Source organism: Rhineura floridana, chromosome 7 (assembly GCF_030035675.1).
Source record: "Rhineura floridana isolate rRhiFlo1 chromosome 7, rRhiFlo1.hap2, whole genome shotgun sequence".
Lineage (NCBI taxonomy): Eukaryota > Metazoa > Chordata > Lepidosauria > Squamata > Rhineuridae > Rhineura > Rhineura floridana.
Window position 1 is genome coordinate 52,151,450 of NC_084486.1, and position 19,032 is coordinate 52,170,481.

General features: G+C 46.4%; 1 protein-coding gene across 5 annotated transcripts in view; it reads left to right on the plus strand.

Annotated features, from left to right (window-relative positions):
• The window catches only part of CFAP46 (cilia and flagella associated protein 46), a 218,620-nt gene that overhangs the window by 88,614 nt on the left and 110,974 nt on the right, over window positions 1-19,032 (plus strand). For all 5 annotated transcript variants that reach the window (XM_061635622.1, XM_061635618.1, XM_061635619.1 and 2 more), the window contains 2 exons: window positions 504-611; window positions 7,641-7,822. In XM_061635622.1, coding sequence (XP_061491606.1) covers window positions 504-611; window positions 7,641-7,822 — 290 coding nt within the window. The remainder of the gene's footprint in view (window positions 1-503; window positions 612-7,640; window positions 7,823-19,032) is intronic.

The window sequence follows — 19,032 nt, forward strand, 5'->3', positions numbered from 1 at the left end:
AAGAACTAGCAATAATGTTGACACTGTCTTCAAACCTCTTGTAATGCAATCTTTTGAGAATGATGAACTGCAGAAATCTTACAGTGTCATCTTGACTATCACACACGATACACCATGAAATACTGTACAATTTCTATAAAACAGAGCTGGAGAACAGCTCCCCCACTGCCCCATGGGCCATTTTGATGGGTGGATGGGATTACCCAGCTGCCAAACACTTGATGTCACAATGATGCCAAGTGACCCAACTTCAAAGCGAAGAAGAGAGAGTGCGTTCTAAGTGTGCTCCTGATTCTTTCTTCATTTGCAGCCTGGCTTGTTCTATTTAAGCATCCAGCTGTGATAAACATAGGGAGTGTAAATAAAGTACACTGCAGTAATTAATCCAAATTAGAGTTATCTGTGTGGATTACTAAAGAGTGTAAAGTATTGGCCCTTAACTGTTCAATAATATGCCTTATTATCAGTACAAACCCTGAATATCAATGTTTCTTCCTATTCAGAGTAATGATGAGGGGTCCAGTCCCATGGCAAAAGTTTTTATTGGTCTGGAAATGTACTCCTGCAATGGTTTGGGTCTCATGGACTTTTCACTTCCCAGCTTGCCTCATGTATGTATTTTATTTTTAAAAAAACTCTATGTATGTCATTATAGAGTAGTTTGTCTAGAACAAGACAAACCATGACACACTAAGCCAAATCATGGTTCAACTCACTCACACAAGCGCAGCCACAGCACAACCAAAGAAAGAGCAAAGCAGATGCAATTTCATATCCGAGAGGTTGCATATTTGTATGTTCATCCTAAACCATAATTTGGCTTACCATTACGTGCAAACCAGTCTGCATCTGTGTTGGAATTGCTTTTTAATATGTTTTTTAAACATTTTTTAAAAAAACTATGTTTTTAACTTTTTTAACCTTTTTTTTAAGATGTCTTCAGAGCTTTTTACAAAATGTTTTTAAAGATGTTTTGTTTTAATGTATTTTAAAGTCTGTTTTTATGATGTTTTTAAAGTGTTTTTAGTGCTTTTGTTTGCCGCCCTGGGCTCCTGCTAGGAGGAAGGGCGGGATATAAATCAAATAATAAATAAATAAATGTATAATGGCCTTGGCCTAGCTTTAGCAAGGGTAGCTGTCCCTTGGCTAATTTTCCATAGGAGGTGGGCCATCACTGTGGGAAATAGTTCCACCTATCGTGCGAAGGCAAGAATGTTTTTGAAGTCAAGACTAGGGACGTCATGCCCCTCCCACTCTCCAGTTCATTCTTGCCTTCGTACGAACAAGATTGGAATTTCACGTAGCATTTAGCTAAGTCTCGTATTTGTTTGTCTATTTCTCTTTAAAGCCTTTTTTCCGTTTTTGTGTCTAGCCTACTGAGGATCCCCTCAGAGACCGCGGCTGCGGCTCTCTTCCCCCTTTCCTCAGAGCTATTTAATTTTCTTTTATTTCCTTGACTGGGGGCTCCCTCTGAGACCGCGGCTGCGGCTCTCTTTGTTTTGGCAGTTTCAAGCCCCCTCCCCCCCCGGCTCTGTCGTATCCGTAGCCAGGGGGCTCCCTCAGTGACCACGGCTGCGGTTCTCTTTTTTGATCGCTTTTGATCTCCCTCCCCCCCGATCGTTGCCGCGGCTGCGGCTGATCCGATCTCAGCGGGAGCTTGCAGCTGCGGCTCCCGCCGTTACTCCTTTGCCTCAGATCGCCCTCGCTACGTGGCTTAAATCCCACTGCGAAGGGCTTTACAGACGGCGGCTCTCTCTGCGGCGGCTGCCGTTTTTCCCCTACCTGCTTCTTCCGGGGTTTTTTCTAGAGCCGCTACTGCGGTTTTCAGCGAGACCGTGCTGGGCAGCCCTTCCCCCAGTTCGCTTCCGATGGCCGCCATTGCTCCTTCTCCCTCAGCCCTTTTTTGATCGTTTTTTTCCCGCCCTTTTTTCCGGGCGCCATTTTTTGAAATTGAAAATTCCCGCCTTTTTTGTTACCATTTATTAAGCATCGGATACCTCCCCTGCAGGCTATCTATCTGTATGTTTGTGTATATGTGCTGCTGACAAACTTACACAAGGCTGATTTACACACATTTTTACTGTGGCTGTAATCCTAGTGGCTGAATTATATTATCAAGGCTGAAGCTCCAATCCTAGTGGGCTGGATTGTATTATCAAGGCTGGAGCTTTAATCCTAGTGGCTGGATTACATTATCAAGGCTGGAGCTTTAATCCTAGTGGCTGGATTACATTATCAAGGCTGGAGCTTTAATATCAGTGGCTGACTTGTATTAAATCTGATTTACATTGTATATCCTGCCCCCTCTGGGGCCGTGAACAAGCCAAAAACCCAGCCTACAGCACTAATCTGAGTGTGCCAACTCTAAAACAGCCTATATTATATTAACGCTGATACCTCAGTGCATTCTGCCCCCTCTGTGGCAGTGCATTTCGCCATCTGCCAGTGTATCCTACCCCCTCCGTGGTAGTACACTGTGCCAGTTCAGGTCTTTACATCCTGCCCCCTCCGTGGCAGTGTACTGCACCCAGGTTCATATAAGATGGCAGAACAGCCAGGCATGTCACCATCAACACACATGGTGCCAGATCAGCCAGACATGCCACAATCAGCCAAGCCACAACATCCTAACACGTCTAAGACCAGACATGCCAAAGCACTGGCTAAGACAAAACATCTTTCCAGCCATAGTAAACCAAAGCGCCCTCGTTATGTCTCTGTGCCAACCACCGCCACAGCACAGACACACATAAGTGACATTTTCCATTCTCCTACTACTGCCTCTGACGAGGAAGAGTTTGTTGGCTTTCCCGCTCACTGTTCGCCTAACGGACCTACCTCTGGTTTACCGCCTCAAACATCTGTTCCATTAGTTCACCAGGCACATACATCTCCCACATCTGGTCTGCAGCTGTCTCCTGATTTCCTCTCCCAACTCCAAGCCATGCTGGCTTTTTTCACGCGAATGCAGTCACTACCACAAGTTCCTGCCATACCCCCACTCAACATGGACCAACGTGCGTTCCATGAAGCTCATCCTTCCTGTTCACCAGATCCCTTTGATGTAGCCAGAGGCAGATGTACGGATGAAGCCTCGTATGCGGAGGAGTCAACTTTCACTGACCATGTTGAAGGAGACGACTGGAGCGACTATTCAGATCATGAGGAGGATACTTCGTATCGCTTGTTCGATACCTCAGATTATCAACCGCTAGCACGTAGGGTACTTCATACCCTTGGTCTCCAGACTGCGCCTTCAACTTCGTCCGCCCCAGCTATCAAAGGGGCCAAGGTCCTCAAATCCCCTGCACCTACTGAACACTACATCCCGGTGCCGGACCCAATTGCCAAATTAGCCTCCGAAGAATGTGCTCATCCACTCAAAGCCCGACGCTTCAAGAACCTGGCTGACAGATTGTACGCCCTAGCCCTAGACTTTGCCACCAAGTTAGATGTCCCTGGCATAGATGAACCAATCGCTCGCCTCGTTTCACGATCTCTTTTGCCCAGGGAAGGGGAATCCCACCTAAAAGATACTACTGAGCGACGAATAGACTTCGCGCTCCGCAAGAATCACGAGGCCACTGCCCTAGCCATGCGTGCCTCCGCTTCAGCCTCCATATTCTCCAGAGCCTCTATGATGTGGATGGATGACCTTCTAGAGGATGCTAACCCTGATCCTGTCGCCTTCAGAAGAGCACTATCGAAATTACATAAGACAGCAGCTTTTGTGGCCGATGCCACTTTGGATGCCACTCAATTAGGGGCACGAGCCATGACGACTCAAATAGTCACTCGTCGCACCCTCTGGCTTCGCCACTGGCAAGCTGATTCAGCGGCCAGACTGAACCTGTCCAAGGCTCCTTACTCTGGATCTCTACTCTTCGGCGAGGAAGCTCTAAAGGCAGTTCTGGTTGATCCAAAAGACGCCCAAAAACCAGTTCTGGCCACAGTCAAGAACAGCGACCACAGGCCCTTCAGGCGATTTCCCTCCTTTCGTTCTAACCAGTCCTTTCGAGGTCCCCACAACTGAGAGGTCGGAAGGGGTGTACTCCCTCCTATTTGCTGTGCCAAAACGAGATTTATCTTGGAGGGCGGTATTGGACCTCAAGTTTGTCAACCGTTTTGTAACATACCACAGGTTCAAAATGGAATCACTCCATTCCATTACCGAGAGTCTGCATGAAGGAGACTTCCTGGCTTCTATCGACCTTAAGGAAGCGTATCTCCATGTGCCCATTTGCATAGCCCACAGAAAGTTTCTTCGGTTTGCCTTTGGCCACCAACATTTTCAATATAGAGCGATGCCATTTGGCCTCTCCTCTGCTCCAAGAGTATTTACCAAGGTGCTACTCATCCTAGTGGCTTACCTTCGGACCCAAGGGGTTCATATCTACCCATATTTGGATGATCTGCTAATACGGTCCAAGTCTGAAGAGCTGGCTCATCATCATTTAATGATCACCCTCAATGTTTTGCAGACCTACGGCTGGCTTGTCAACTTCGACAAAAGCCATCTCCAACCAACCCAACGCCTACTACACCTTGGGGCAATGTTGGACACCCTGCAGGCAATGGTCTTCCTGGCTCCAGATCGCATCACTGCCATCGCAAGCATCGCAAGGTCCCTGATGCAACAAACATCCGCAGACGTCATGCTTCTCGCCAGAGCGCTCGGGATGTTTATCTCCACAATCCACATTGTGCCCTGGGCTCGAGCCCACACTCGGCCCCTTCAGTGGACTATGTTGCCTTTTCAAAAAGACATTGCCAGCTCCAACAATCGCAAAGTTCGTTTGAGCCCCGCTCTGCGCCTCTCCTTCCGCTGGTGGACCAAGGTTCAACACCTCTCCAAGGGCACGTCGTTCAGAGAACCCCGCAGAACCGTCGTGACCACAGACGCCAGCCTCATAGGTTGGGGAGCCCACTGCAACTCCCAGTACGTTCAGGGGGTTTGGCCCAACGCAGAGCAATCTCGAAGCATCAACTGGCTGGAACTAAAGGCTGTCCACTTGGCTCTATGTCATTTTCAGTCTCTGTTCCCTTTGCATCATGTGCTCATTCGAACAGACAACACGTGTGTAAAATCACATTTGAACAGACAGGGGGGCACCAGGTCTCATCCTCTGCAGGACTTAGCCTCCCTCATCTTTGTCTGGGCAGAACAACATCTACAATCCCTGAAAGCAGAGCACCTCAGAGGGATTTGGAATGTGACAGCAGACTGGCTCAGCAGACAACAGGTCTTCCCGGGAGAATGGAAACTTCATCCAGCCATTTTCCATCGTCTCCAGTGTCAGTTCGGCGCCCTCTCAGTCGACCTGTTTGCTTCCAGTCACAATTGCCAGCTTCCCAGGTACTTTGCCCGATACCTGGACTCAACAGCAGAAGCAGTGGATGCTCTGACAACACCGTGGCCAGACGGTCTATTGTACGCCTTTCCTCCCATACCATTGTTAGCCAAAACCTTGAGGAAGGCGCGAACTGGAAGGGCACAGCTGGTTCTGATAGCACCATTTTGGCCACGCCGACCGTGGTTCTCCGATCTTCTGGCAATGTCAATGATGGATCCTTGGACACGTCCAGTAACGCCAGACCTCCTATCCCAGGGTCCAGTACTGCACCAGGACCCTACTTGGCTCAATCTAACAGCGTGGCGTTTGAACGGAGACACTTGAGGTCAGCTGGACTGTCTGACGCTGTGATTGATATTATTTTGGCCTCGAGAAGACCATCTACCACTCGCATTTATCAACATACCTGGGTGGCTTTCTCCAAGTGGTGTCAGTCCCACCACCACGATCCATCCCAGGCCAATCTGCACCAGGTGCTCCAATTTCTCCATAGTGGCTTTATGATGGGACTTCGACCCAACACTCTATGTCGACATGCGTCTACTCTGTCATCCATTCTCTCAGTGTCCTTTCCTGGAGATCATATTTCCTCACATCCGTTCATCAAACGTTTTTTGAGGGGAGTCGCCCTACGCTGTCCGGCTGTCGTCCATCGGTTCCCCTCATGGAGTTTGCCGAAAGTTCTGCAGGCTTTGCAACGCCCTCCATTTGAACCCATCAGGACTGTGCCCCTACGTATACTGTCCTTCAAGGTCCTGTTTCTGATCGCAATCACATCTGCCAGACGTGTTTCGGAGTTGGGCGCATTGTCTTCTGCTAGACACCTCTGCGTCTTCCATAAGGACTCTGTTGTGCTGAAGACTGACCCTTCCTTTCGTCCCAAGGTCGATTCAGTTTTTCATTGCAACCAGGACATTGTGTTGCCTTCCTTTTGCCCGGATCCTACACATCCTCTTGAAAAGGCTTGGCATTCGTTAGATGTCCGGAGGGCTCTCAAGACCTACCTGTCTAGGACCCAAGAGATTCGACGAACGGAGTCTCTGTTTGTATCCTTTCATCCAAGGTCTATGGGGCATAAAGTATCCAATTCTACCTTATCCCGTTGGTTAAGGGCATGCATTACTTTAGCATATGAGTCCCTGAAGCTGTCAGTTCCAGCTAGTATAACGGCTCATTCCACCAGGTCAGCTGCCACCTCGGCTGCTTTTGCCACTAATGCTCCTGTTGCCGATATTTGTAGGGCTGCAGTCTGGTCTACCCCACACTCGTTTATAAGGCATTATAAAATTGATCGTTATGCCTCTGCTGATGCATCTTTTGGCAGACGAGTGTTGCAACAGGTTCTTAATAAGGATTAACATGTGGGTGGTCCCTCCCTATATGGGTTGCTTTGGTACATCCCACAGTGATGGCCCACCTCCTATGGAAAATGTACCATTGGTCTCACCTGAAAGGTGATTTTCATAGGAGTGGGCCATCACGACCCTCCCAGTTGGAGGATGACTAGACATTTTATCAATGGGTTACATGTTATTGTTACGCTATTATATTTAAATGTAAGAGTGAAGTCAAGACTTTTAGTTCTGTTATGTAGTTATGTTAGAGTCATGTTGTTATGCATGTGACTATTATGTTATTTTCCTGGCGGGCCTGTTGGCCTTGTTCTTGTATTTTTAGATATCTCTTTTTAGACTCGCTACGAATGAACTGGAGAGTGGGAGGGGCATGACGTCCCTAGTCTTGACTTCAAAAACATTCTTGCCTTTGCACAATAGGTGGAACTATTTCCCACAGTGATGGCCCACTCCTATGAAAATCACCTTTCAGGTGAGACCAATGGTACATTTTCTCATTAAGAGGATATTCAGTTATTCTTTTTTCTCTGCCCAGGTGATCCAAAGTATGCAATTATATTTGTTCTGAGCCTCTTGAAAAACAGCATGAAGGCTTCATGATCTAAAAAATGAGAATGTTGTTACTCTTAGAAGTTCAAATGCAATGCAAAGGACGTATGTTTTAAATAGTTTTCCTTCAGTCATTCAAATAATGTTCCTTAATTTTATTTCTTTGTTTATTATATTTATATCCCACTTTTACACAGGGCTCCTACTGGTTTGCCACCTGTTTCCACATTTGCGGTCTCAGCAGTGCTGCAGCATCAAATGTTCCCAGAACTTCTTTACAATAGTGTTTATAATCTTATTTTGAAATATCTTAGACTGAAAATGTTAAATGTTAACAATATGGATGCAAAAAAAAATATTGTTATCTTACTATCATCTGCAGTTGGTGAAAATGGCTTTAGAGTGCAGTTGGCCAGACTCACTGGTGCAACTTCAGACACTGACAAGACTTACACATTTTGCACACACCATCCATGACCATGAACTGGTGATGACTTGCTCTCAGAAGGCTTTGGAATTAGATGATAAAGCAGCATACAACACCGATGCAAAGAAAAAGGGAATGTAAGTAGATGTGTGACTTATTAATATTGATTTATAAGAACATTAAGCATAATTAAACATTATTTAGAAGCTGGTACAGATGTAATAGAGCTGATCTATTAATAGCAGTATTAGAATGGCTGAAAGATTACACTGGCCTTTCTAAGAGTCATTCCCCATTCCATCTTAGCTGCAGTTAAGTAATATTTTGACTCCCTTAAGTGTTAGGGTAGAAACACACTCATTGTTCTGCTGGTTCCAGTGCTTCTCCACCTCTCTTCAGATAACAGGGGCACATGACACTAGTCAAACCCCACCCCTTTTTACTGTAAAACCTGGTGGGAGCAGCTTGAGTGCATTTTTTAAAAAAAAATAGCTTCAAAGAGATTTCGCAATTGATCGGCAGATCAACCCGTTCCCCCTCCACGTGTGGCTAATGGAAACGCTTTGATCTGGCAACTACTGTGTTCACAGCCTTAGTTAAGGCTGTCAGGGTCCAGGTTGTCTTAACTACTGTTTGAAGTTGATATAAGATCTTTGTTAGCTTTAACCAAATTGTTTGTGCTGATGTATGCAGTGGAAGGACTGAATTTACTCTGTGAAAGGGAACATGCAATTTTCCATAGGAGGTATACCATCACTGTGGGGTTGTAGCTCCACCTGTCGTGCAAAGGCAAGAATGTTTTGAAGTCAAGACTAGGGGCGTCAGGCCCCTCCCACTCTCCAGTTCATTCTTGCCTTCGTACGAGCAAGTCAGATATTCTATAGCATAGCTTTTGCCTAAGCGCCATTTTTGAATTTATTTTCCCGCGCCTGCTCCGGGCGCCATTTTGTTTGTCCCTTTTCCCTCTCCTGTACTTACAATACAGGGCTGCCAGGGTTTTTTGTAGGTGTGGGGTAGTTAGGACCCTGCCAAATATACAAGGGTTCTGTTACCATGAGACCATTGCTCCTGCCCCTTGCTACTATTTGACCTCTACAGTTCTGTGGCTGTATCTCAAGACTGTAACTGTGATCTACGCTGTCTGCACTCTGCTTCCGTGGCTGTCTCTTCAGGCTGTGGCTGTGTTCTATACTGCTCCTGTGGCTGTGTACTGAGAACATTGATATTGTGCACAAATTGAACTGTACATTCTGCCCCACCTGTGGCCGTGTGCTGAGACTGTGAAAATCTGCACAAGCTGTTGAATCGTACATTCTGCCCCCTCTGTGGCCATGTACCAAGCCTGAAGTCTATCCTGTACATTCTGCCCCCTCTGTGGCCGTGTACCAAGCCTGAAGTCTATCCTGTACATTCTGCCCGCTCTGTGGCCGTGTACCAAGCCTGAAATCCAGCCTACAATACTAACGCTGATACCATAGTGCATCCTGCCCCCTCTGTGGCCGTGCACTTAGCCATCTGCCAGTGTATCCTACCCCCTCTGTGGTCGTACACTGTGCCTGTTCGGGTCTCTACATCCTGCCCCCGCTGTGGCCGTGTACTGCACCCAAAGTCAATATAAGATGGCAGAACAGCCAGGCATATCTCAAGCAGCCATGCCGCAACCTTCCAAGGAAACCAAGACTAAGCATGCTAAAGCACTGGCTAAGACCAAACATCTCTCCAGCCATAGCAAAACAAAGCGTCCATGCTATGCTTCTGTGCCAACCCCCACCACAGCAGCTCAGGAACACATAAGAGATATATTTCATTCACCTGCTGCTTCCTCTGATGAGGAGGACTTTGCTGGCTTTCCTACCCAGCCTTCGCTTAACCAGCCTCCCTCCATGTTGCCGCCCAGGGCTTATCCGGCTCAACCCACGGAGCCAGCTCCTCAGGCACAAACATCTGCTCCAACAGCTACTCAGCCACAAACATCTGCTCCAACGGGGCTGCAGCTGTCCCATGATTTCCTTTCCCAACTTCAAGGCATGCTGTCATTTTTCACCCAAATGCAGTCACCACCACAGGTCCCTGGCATACCTCAATGCACTATGGACCAACATGCGTGTCACGAAGCACACCCTTCCTGTTCCCCAAATCCCTTTGATGTAGCCAGAGGCAGATGTATTGATGAAGCTTCGTATGGGGAGCAGTCAACCTTCACTGACCACATTGAAGGAGATGACTGGAGCGACTATTCGGATCATGAGGAGGATACATCGTATCGCCTGTTTAATGCCTCAGACTATCAGCCCCTGGCGCGCAGGGTAGTTACCACCCTTGGTCTACAAGCTGCACCTTCAACATCTACCACTCCAGCTATCAAAGGGGCCAAGGTCCTCAAATCCTCTGCACCTACTGAGCACTACATCCCGGTGCCGGACCCCATTGCCAAACTGGCCTCTGAAGAATGGTCTCATCCATTCCAAACTCGCCGCTTCAAGAACCTGGCTGACAAGCTTTATGCCCTAGCTCCGGACTTTGCCGCCAAGCTAGCCGTCCCTGGCATAGACGAACCAATTGCTAGCCTAGTTTCACGATCTCTTTTGCCCAGGGAAGGAGAATCCCAACTAAAGGATGCTACTGAGCGACGACTAGACTTCGCCCTCCGCAAAAACCATGAGGCCACCACTTTCTCCATGCGTGCCTCCGCATCAGCCTCCGTCTTCTCCAGAGCAGCTATGATGTGGCTAGATGATCTTCTAGAGGACACTAACCCGGATCCTGTCTCCCTCAGAAGGTCACTGATAAAGTTGCGTAAGACAGTGGCGTTTGTGGCTGATGCCACTTTGGATGCCACTCAGCTGGGGGCACGAGCCATGACGGCTCAGATAGTTGCTCGACGGACCCTCTGGCTTCGCCACTGGCAAGCTGACTCTGTGGCCAGAATGAATCTGTCTAGGGCTCCTTACTCCGGATCTCTACTCTTCGGCGAGGACGCTCTAAATGCAGTGCTGGTTGATCCCAAAGATGCCCACAAACCGGTTTTGGCCACTGTCAAGAACATCGACCACAGGCCTTTCAGGCAATTTCTTCCCTTCCGCACTAGCCAGCCCTTTCGAGGAACGCGGCCAGGAGGACGAGGCCGCGACTTCAGATCATATGACCCCAATTCCTTCAGAGGATCCTGGAACCGGCGTTTCCAGGGCAGAGGTCAGTACCAAGGGCATAGGCGTACCTCATCGTCCTCATATAGGGGAGGGCCTCGCCAACGCAAGCAGTATTAGCGCACCTCCCGTTGGTGGCAGATTACTTAATTTTGGAGACCAGTGGCTGCGCCTCACTACGGTCTCCTGGATCAGGGAGCTTTTCTGTCATGGCTATGCAATAGAGTTTTGGGCGACCCCACCAGACAGATTCCATCCGTCCCCTTATCCAAGGGCACCAGCCCGGCACAGCATCATCCAGACAGCTATACACCACCTCTTGGACATAGCGGCAATAGAGCCAGTCCCCACAACTGAGAGGTCGGAAGGGGTGTACTCCCTCCTATTTGCTGTGCCTAAATGAGATTTGTCATGGAGGGCGGTATTGGACCTCAAGTTCGTCAACCGTTTTGTAAAATATCGCAGGTTCAAAATAGAATCACTCCACTCCATTACCGAGAGTCTGCATGAAGGAGACTTCCTGGCTTCTATCGACCTTAAGGTAGCGTATCTCCATGTGCCCATTTCCATAGCCCACAGAAAGTTTCTTTGGTTTTCCTTTGGCCACCAGCACTTTCAATATAGAGCGATGTCAACTTTGACAAAAGCCATCTTCAACCAACCCAATGCCTACTACATCTAGGGGCGATGTTGGACACCCTGCAGGCAATGGTATTTCTGGCTCCAGATCGCATCACTGCCATCATAAACATTGCAAGGTCCCTGATGCAACAAACATCCGCAGACGTCATGCTTCTAGCCAGGGCGCTCGGAATGTTCATCTCTACCATCCATATTGTGCCATGGGCTCGAGCCCACACTCGTCACCTTCAGTGGACTTTGTTGCCCTTTCAACAGGACATTGCCAGCTCCAACCATCGCAAAGTTCACTTGAGCCCCGCACTGCGCCTCTCCTTCCGCTGGTGGACGAGGGCCCAACACCTTTCCAAGGGCACGCCGTTCAGAGAACCCCGCAGAACTGTTGTAACCACAGATGCCAGCCTCATCGGCTGGGGAGCCCACTGCAACTCCCAGTACGTTCAGGGGGTTTGGTCCACCGCAGAGCAGACTCAAAGCATCAACTGGCTGGAGCTAAAGGCTGTCCACTTAGCTCTACTTCATTTTCAGTCTCTGTTCCCTTTGGACCATGTTCTCATTCGAACAGACAACACGTGTGTAAAATCACATTTGAACAGACAGGGGGGCACCAGGTCTCGTCCTCTGCAGGACTTAGCCTCCCTCATCTTTGTCTGGGCAGAGCAACATCTACAATCCCTGAAAGTAGAACATCTCAGAGGGATTTGGAATGTGACAGCAGACTGGCTCAGCAGACAACAGGTTTTTCCGGGAGAATGGAAACTTCATCCAGCCATTTTTCATCGTCTTCAGTGTTGGTTCGGCGCATTCTCAATCGACCTGTTTGCTTCCAGTCACAATTGCCAGCTTCCCAGGTACTTTGCCCGATACCTGGACACAACAGCGGAAGCAGTGGATGCGCTATCAACACCGTGGCCAGAAGGTCTTCTGTACGCCTTCCCTCCAATACCAATGTTAGCCAAAACCTTGAGGAAGGTGCGAAGCGAGAGGGCACAGCTGGTCCTGATAGCACCATTTTGGCCACGCCGACCGTGGTTCTCGGACCTTCTTGCAATGTCAGTGATGGATCCTTGGACAATCCCAGTCAGGCCAGACCTTCTATCACAGGGTCCAGTATGGCACCAGGACCCCACTTGGCTCAACTTAACAGCGTGGCGTTTGAACAGGGACATTTGAGGTCAGCTGGCCTGTCTGACGCTGTTATTGATATTATCTTGGCCTCAAGAAGACCATCTACCACTCGGATTTATCAACATACTTGGGTGGCTTTCTCCAAGTGGTGCAAGTCCCACCACCACGATCCATCCCAGGCCACCATGCAACAGGTGCTACAATATCTCCATAACGGCTTCATGATGGGACTTAGACCCAACACCTTACGTCGACATGCCTCGACTTTGTCGTCTATTCTATCAGTTTCTTCTTCTGGTGCGACTATTGCCTCACATCCGTTCATCAAACGTTTTTTGAGGGGAGTCGCCCTACAATCTCCAGCTGTTGTCCATCGGTTTCCCTCATGGAGTTTGCCGAAGGTTCTGCAGGCTTTGCAACGCCCTCCGTTTGAACCCATCAGGACTGTGCCTCTACGTATGCTGTCCTTCAAGGTCTTGTTCCTGATCGCAATCACATCTGCCAGACGAGTTTCGGAGTTGGGCGCATTGTCTTCTGCTTGCCATCTCTGCATCTTCCATAACGACTCTGTTGTACTGAAGACTGATCCTTCCTTCCGTCCCAAGGTTGACTCAGTTTTCCATTGCAACCAGGACATTGTTTTACCTTCCTTTTGCCCGAATCCTACCCATCCGCTCGAGAAGGCTTGGCATTCGTTGGATGTCCGGAGGGCTCTCAAGACATACCTGTCTAGGACCCAGGAGATACGACGAACTGAGTCTCTGTTTGTATCCTTTAACCCACGTTCTATAGGGCATAAAGTCGCTAATTCCACTTTATCCTGCTGGCTGCGGGCTTGTATTGCCTTAGCTTACGAATCCCTTAAGCTTCCAGTGCCAGCTAGCATAACAGCTCATTCAACTAGATCAGCGGCTACTACGGCTGCTTTTGCTACCAACGCTCCTGTTGCTGATATTTGCAGGGCTGCAGTCTGGTCTACCCCACACTCGTTTATAAGGCATTATAAAATTGATCGCTATGCCTCTGCTGACGCCTCTTTTGGCAGACGAGTGTTGCAACAGGTTCTTAATGAGGATTAGCATGTGGGTGGTCCCTCCCTGTATGGGCTGCTTTGGTACATCCCGCAGTGATGGTATACCTCCTATGGAAAATGTACCATTGGTCTCACCTGAAAGGTGATTTTCATAGGAGGTATCCCATCACGACCCTCCCAGTTGGAGGATAACTAGATATTTTCTCATGTGTTATTTATTCCTGTTACGCTATTATATTTAAATTTTATAGTGAAGTCAAGACTGCTAGTTCTGTTATTTCGCTATGTTGGAGTCACGTTATTATGAATGTTACTATTGTGTTATTTTCCTGCTGGCAGGCCTGTTGGCCTTGTTATTGTATTTTTAGATGTTTCTCTTTAGACTTGCTGCGAATGAACTGGAGAGTGGGAGGGGCTTGACGCCCCTAGTCTTGACTTCAAAACATTCTTGCCTTCGCACGATAGGTGGAACTATTTCCCACAGTGATGGCCCACTCCTATGAAAATCACCTTTCAGGTGAGACCAATGGTACATTCTGTGTCTTGTTACCTCTGTTAAGATCTCTCCCATTACATCTGCACCTTATTGGCCTTTGCATTGCTCTTTCATCTCTACACTATTCACTACTGAGTAGTAGTTTGTAGAAGTATTTTCTGTGTCTGCATCTTTCAGGTGAACTAGATTATCTGTATGTAAAGTATTTTGTTCAGAAATATTCCGTAGCATGTGAAATGTTCTATAGAACTTTCACATCCACTTCCAGATCTAATGAATGGAAATAACACCCCATCTTTTGTCAGTGTCTTTTATTCAGCCCTAATCCAGGAAGTTTCATGCTTTTTATAAATATAGTTTATTATGAATATTAGGTCAGTATTTGGCAAGGGAAGGGATTGAAAAATGTTTTCAGAATTTTCTTCAGAATGTATAAAACAGAACTTTGCTGACCTCTGTTGGACATAATTATTGTTGCATCATACTGATTGTGATAAGCATAAAAGTAGATTCTGGGCCAAAATACACATGTCGTACAGTGGTGGGTTACTTTGTCCTGATTAGTTGTTTTTTTAATGAGAATCAGACACAGGAGGCTGTAGTCTTAAACAGAAGATTGGAAGGTGGAGAGGAAGTGCTTAATCCTTCCCCTTGGCCCATTTTTATACTCTACTCCTCAGCTGCTTTTCTCATCACAGAACAAAAGATACCGAGTCCCATGTATCAGATGTATTTTGGCCCTCAATATATATGACATTTTATTACAAATGAATGTACTTTTTATTTCATGTATGTGCCTTTTTATTCAAACTTGCAGGAAAAGGGATATGTCAGTCTGTCAGGAAGAGCTGAATCCTCCCATTTTCTAATATTCGTTATTTGTACATGAATTATTTGTATGTCCCGGCTTTCCAGATTGTTTTCTATTAATGGGTTATTGCATTTCTGCTCTATGAGAAGTCTTTACAAACTCTGGTTCATTTTAATTCAGGTTGCTTAGGTTACCTAGTGAATTGTGCCTTCTTACACCTTGTCGAGCTGTTATTATCCAAATGCTTTTCATGTCCTCTAGACCATTAGTATAAAGAGGTAGCATTTTTTAAAGTCAGTATTTTTTGCAGTATTATTATCGAAGTTCAAAACTTTTTATGCTTCAGACAGAATCTAACTTAATAAAGTAATCCTGTCATTTGGGGATGAAGCACATAATCATATATGAGAGGTGGAGAATCTCTGGCTTGGGGCTTCTATAGCTGACCTAAAGAACTCTCAAGGCCATGCTCTTCACTGGCTCTGCTCTGTGCTCTCCTCAATTGCTTTTGCCTGGCTAGAATGTATCCTTGATAATGCCTCTCACATACCTGGATGGAGGGGTGTGGGTGTGTATAGAAACCTCTGGGTTTTTGCATGGCTGGAATGTAGCTTACTACACAAAGTTAAGAGTCACATCCATTGTCCTCCTCCATTTTTTATTTTGGCACCACCCACCGCTGGCATGCAGCCTTCAGGGAGTTGCCCACAAGGGAATGTGTCCCTTGGACTGAAAAGGTTTCCCCATATACAATAGTTTATTTTTTTAATGAAATAAAAATCTGCACTCAAAAAAACACATATAAAAAAACTCTCTTTCCTAATGGAAAATCAATGTGTACTGACTTAGATGTGATGGCAACCAAATGTAGTTGTTTCCCACTACATGAATGAGTCTGTAGCAGCTGTGTCTTCAGATCCTGGCTTGTTCTCAAACCACAGTTAAAGCAAACGACAGTTGCACATTTTTGGAACACAGAACTGTGCCTTGTTTAAAAGCAATTGCTTCCCATTTCCATGTAGCCGGGTAAGGGGAGGGGGAAGTGTGAGGTTCATGCAAGTAAGTTCATGAAGTGGGAAACGATAGTCTTACATTATGTCTGAACTGGGCCAAAGATAAGTTTGTCTTTCATTCTGAAAATTATTTATAAAATTATTTGTATCCCACCTTTTGTCCCTCAAAAAGATTCCCAATGTGATTTATAACATTAAAATAATATACTGTCACGCAAAATGATACTATAAAAATACCAGAAAAGAACTTAGATGATTTCTGAGAACTGAGGGAATGAACACATCATGTTTTGCATGGAAAAAGAAAAGGTGCAGGCCCTCTTTCACAATGGAATTCATTTTAAAGATCTTGGCCTAAATTATGGCATCTGAACATCATTGCTGTAACAAAAGCCAGCCTCTCAAGCTGTAGAGCATATCATGAAAATGAAAACACTCAGACCAGGACAAAGAGACTGTGAAGCCTAAATCTGCTGGCACTTCAGGCTGGTACTTTGAGCTTTTGCAGATGGTATTTAGAATGGCCATGTGCTGCTTCTGCCAGAAAAGCTACCATAGATATTTAGGTAAATAGACAGGAAATTTCCCTGTGAAGTTGGATGCTTCAGATTTCCTCACAAGCAGCATACGACTGGCCAAATCAATGGTCATCCTGGATAAAATTAATACTTCAGATTTTAATAGGTTTCAGAACAATTCGTGAATGAAATAATAACATTCTTCAGATTATCAAAATCTTTCATGGTATGTATGAATAAGGAAAAAGGATTATGCAGATATTATGAGGATTGTTTGCTATGGCAATATTGCCAAAAAGGATATTGCAGTAGCAAAGAAAGAACTTTGTTATTCCCAACTCTTCTGTACTCATATTGGACTATAATGTTTCTGATCTCCAACTGCAAGGGTGGCCACACCGTGGCCCTCCAGATGCTGCTGGACTAGAACTCCGATCATCACTCACCACTGACCATACTGGCTAGAGTTGATGGGAGTTGAAGTCCAACTACATTTGGAGGATGCCATATTGACTCCACCTACTCTATACCATTGTTAAAGCAAACCATGGAAGTCAGGGAACATTCATAAATAACAAGGGAGCAGAAAAGAGGGGGCATGCAAGCCCATGGAATGCTCCCGATTTCTAACCTTATTAGGAGATGGGGAATATTATGTTTGCCTGTATATTCTCATAAGTTACTGCATTACATACCTGCTGATATGCAACAATTCGTGCATGACGATTCACTTGTTATTCTGGAGGAGGATACAGATGAGTGGAGTAATGGTTCACAGGTGGATGAGCAGCAGTCCAATAGATTGTTCCACAGTGCCCATTACAAGCCTCTGCTATGCAAGGCTATGTCAGCTGTAGATTTAAAGGATTCAGCTGCGGAACAGACACCTTCTCCTTCAAGGGGAGCCACTGTACTTCCAGAAACAAAGCCTAGTGACAGTGCAACAATTTGTGCGTGATGATTCACTTGTTACCTGGAGGGTAAATGTAACAGCAATCAGGAGCACGAAATACAGATTCCACTTCCAATAGAGGTGGAAGACAACAAAGACAATTGTGACTTATTTCCCATTCCAGTGGGAGGCTGCCTACTGAACTTTGCACAACAGTGGGAGGCAACAACATCAGACCGCTGGGTCAGGAATGTGGTGCATCACCGGTATCAAATAGAATTTCAGGCTACATCTCCAACCATCAGCTCAGAAAATACTACACTTGGTACCTGACGTTGGTAGCAGAAGGTGTAGATGCCCTGAATTCTCCTTGGCCAACAGGAACTCTTTACATCCCCCCCACCATTCCCTTTGTTGGCTCAGCTGCTGAAGATAGTGAGGCTAGTGTGGGCCAATGTCATTCTAGCACCAGATTGGCCGAGGAGGCCATGCTTCTCAGAACTAATCAACCTATCTGTGGAGCCTCCATAGTCTCTGTCTCTACATCTGGATTTGCTACTACAGAGGCCCCTAAGGCAATGGTTGAGCTTAACCGCATGAAAGTTGAGTGGATCAAACTGCTGAGAGCAGGGTTGCCACTGGAGATTGTAACCACCATATTGGCATCTCGAAGGCCTTCCACAATAAGAAACTATCAGTATACCTGGGCTGCATTTTTGCTATGGTGCAACAACAACCACGTAAGAGTGTGGAAGTCTCCAATTGTGGAGTTGTTATGCTTTTTAAAATGATGGATCGAAGCACGGGCTGAAGCCCAATACCTTGCAGAGACAAGCATCAGCATCAGCATTGGCAACAGTACTTTCTAATTCTTCATCTGAGTCACTGGGTGCTCATCCATATCTGAAACAGTTCCTAAGAGGGACTTCTCTGACTTCAGCACCTGTTCACCATCAGTTTCCTACATGGGAACTTCACAAAGTGTTGTCAGCTCTCCAAATGCCACCGTTTGAACTACTGAAACTTCCACTCTTCAAATAATGTCTTTCAATATGCTATTACTGGTGGCAATAACATCAGCTAAATTGGTGTCTGAACTGGGAGCACTCTCAGTAGCAAAACATCTCTGTATTTTCCACAGCGACAGAGTCATACTCCAAACAGATTCTGCTTCCATTCCAAAAGTAGATACAGCCTTTCACCGTCAGCAGGAGTTAGTGTTGCCAACATTTTGCCCATCACCACAGCATGCTATAGAGCATGCTTGGCATTCCTTAGATGTGTGAAGAGCACTTAAGGTTTATATTAATAGGACAAGATTGATAAGGCAGACAGATTCATTGTTCATGTCTTATCACCCAACTGCTATGGGTGAAAAGGTGTCATCTTCTCTGGCAAGATGGATTAAGGGGTGTATTGCCTTAGCGTATCGTTAGCTGCACATGCTACTGCCACCAGGTATTGTGGTACATTCAACAACAGCAGCAGCTGCTACTGCAGCATATTCAGCAAATGCACCTCTACAAGAGATTTGTCGGGCAGCCACTTGGGCAAACCCAAATACTTTCTCTAAACATTGTAAGATAGACATTTATGCATCTACAGAAGCAGCTTTTGGTAGGTGAGTTATCCAGCAGGTGCTGAAAAATCATTAATGAGTTATGGCCCACC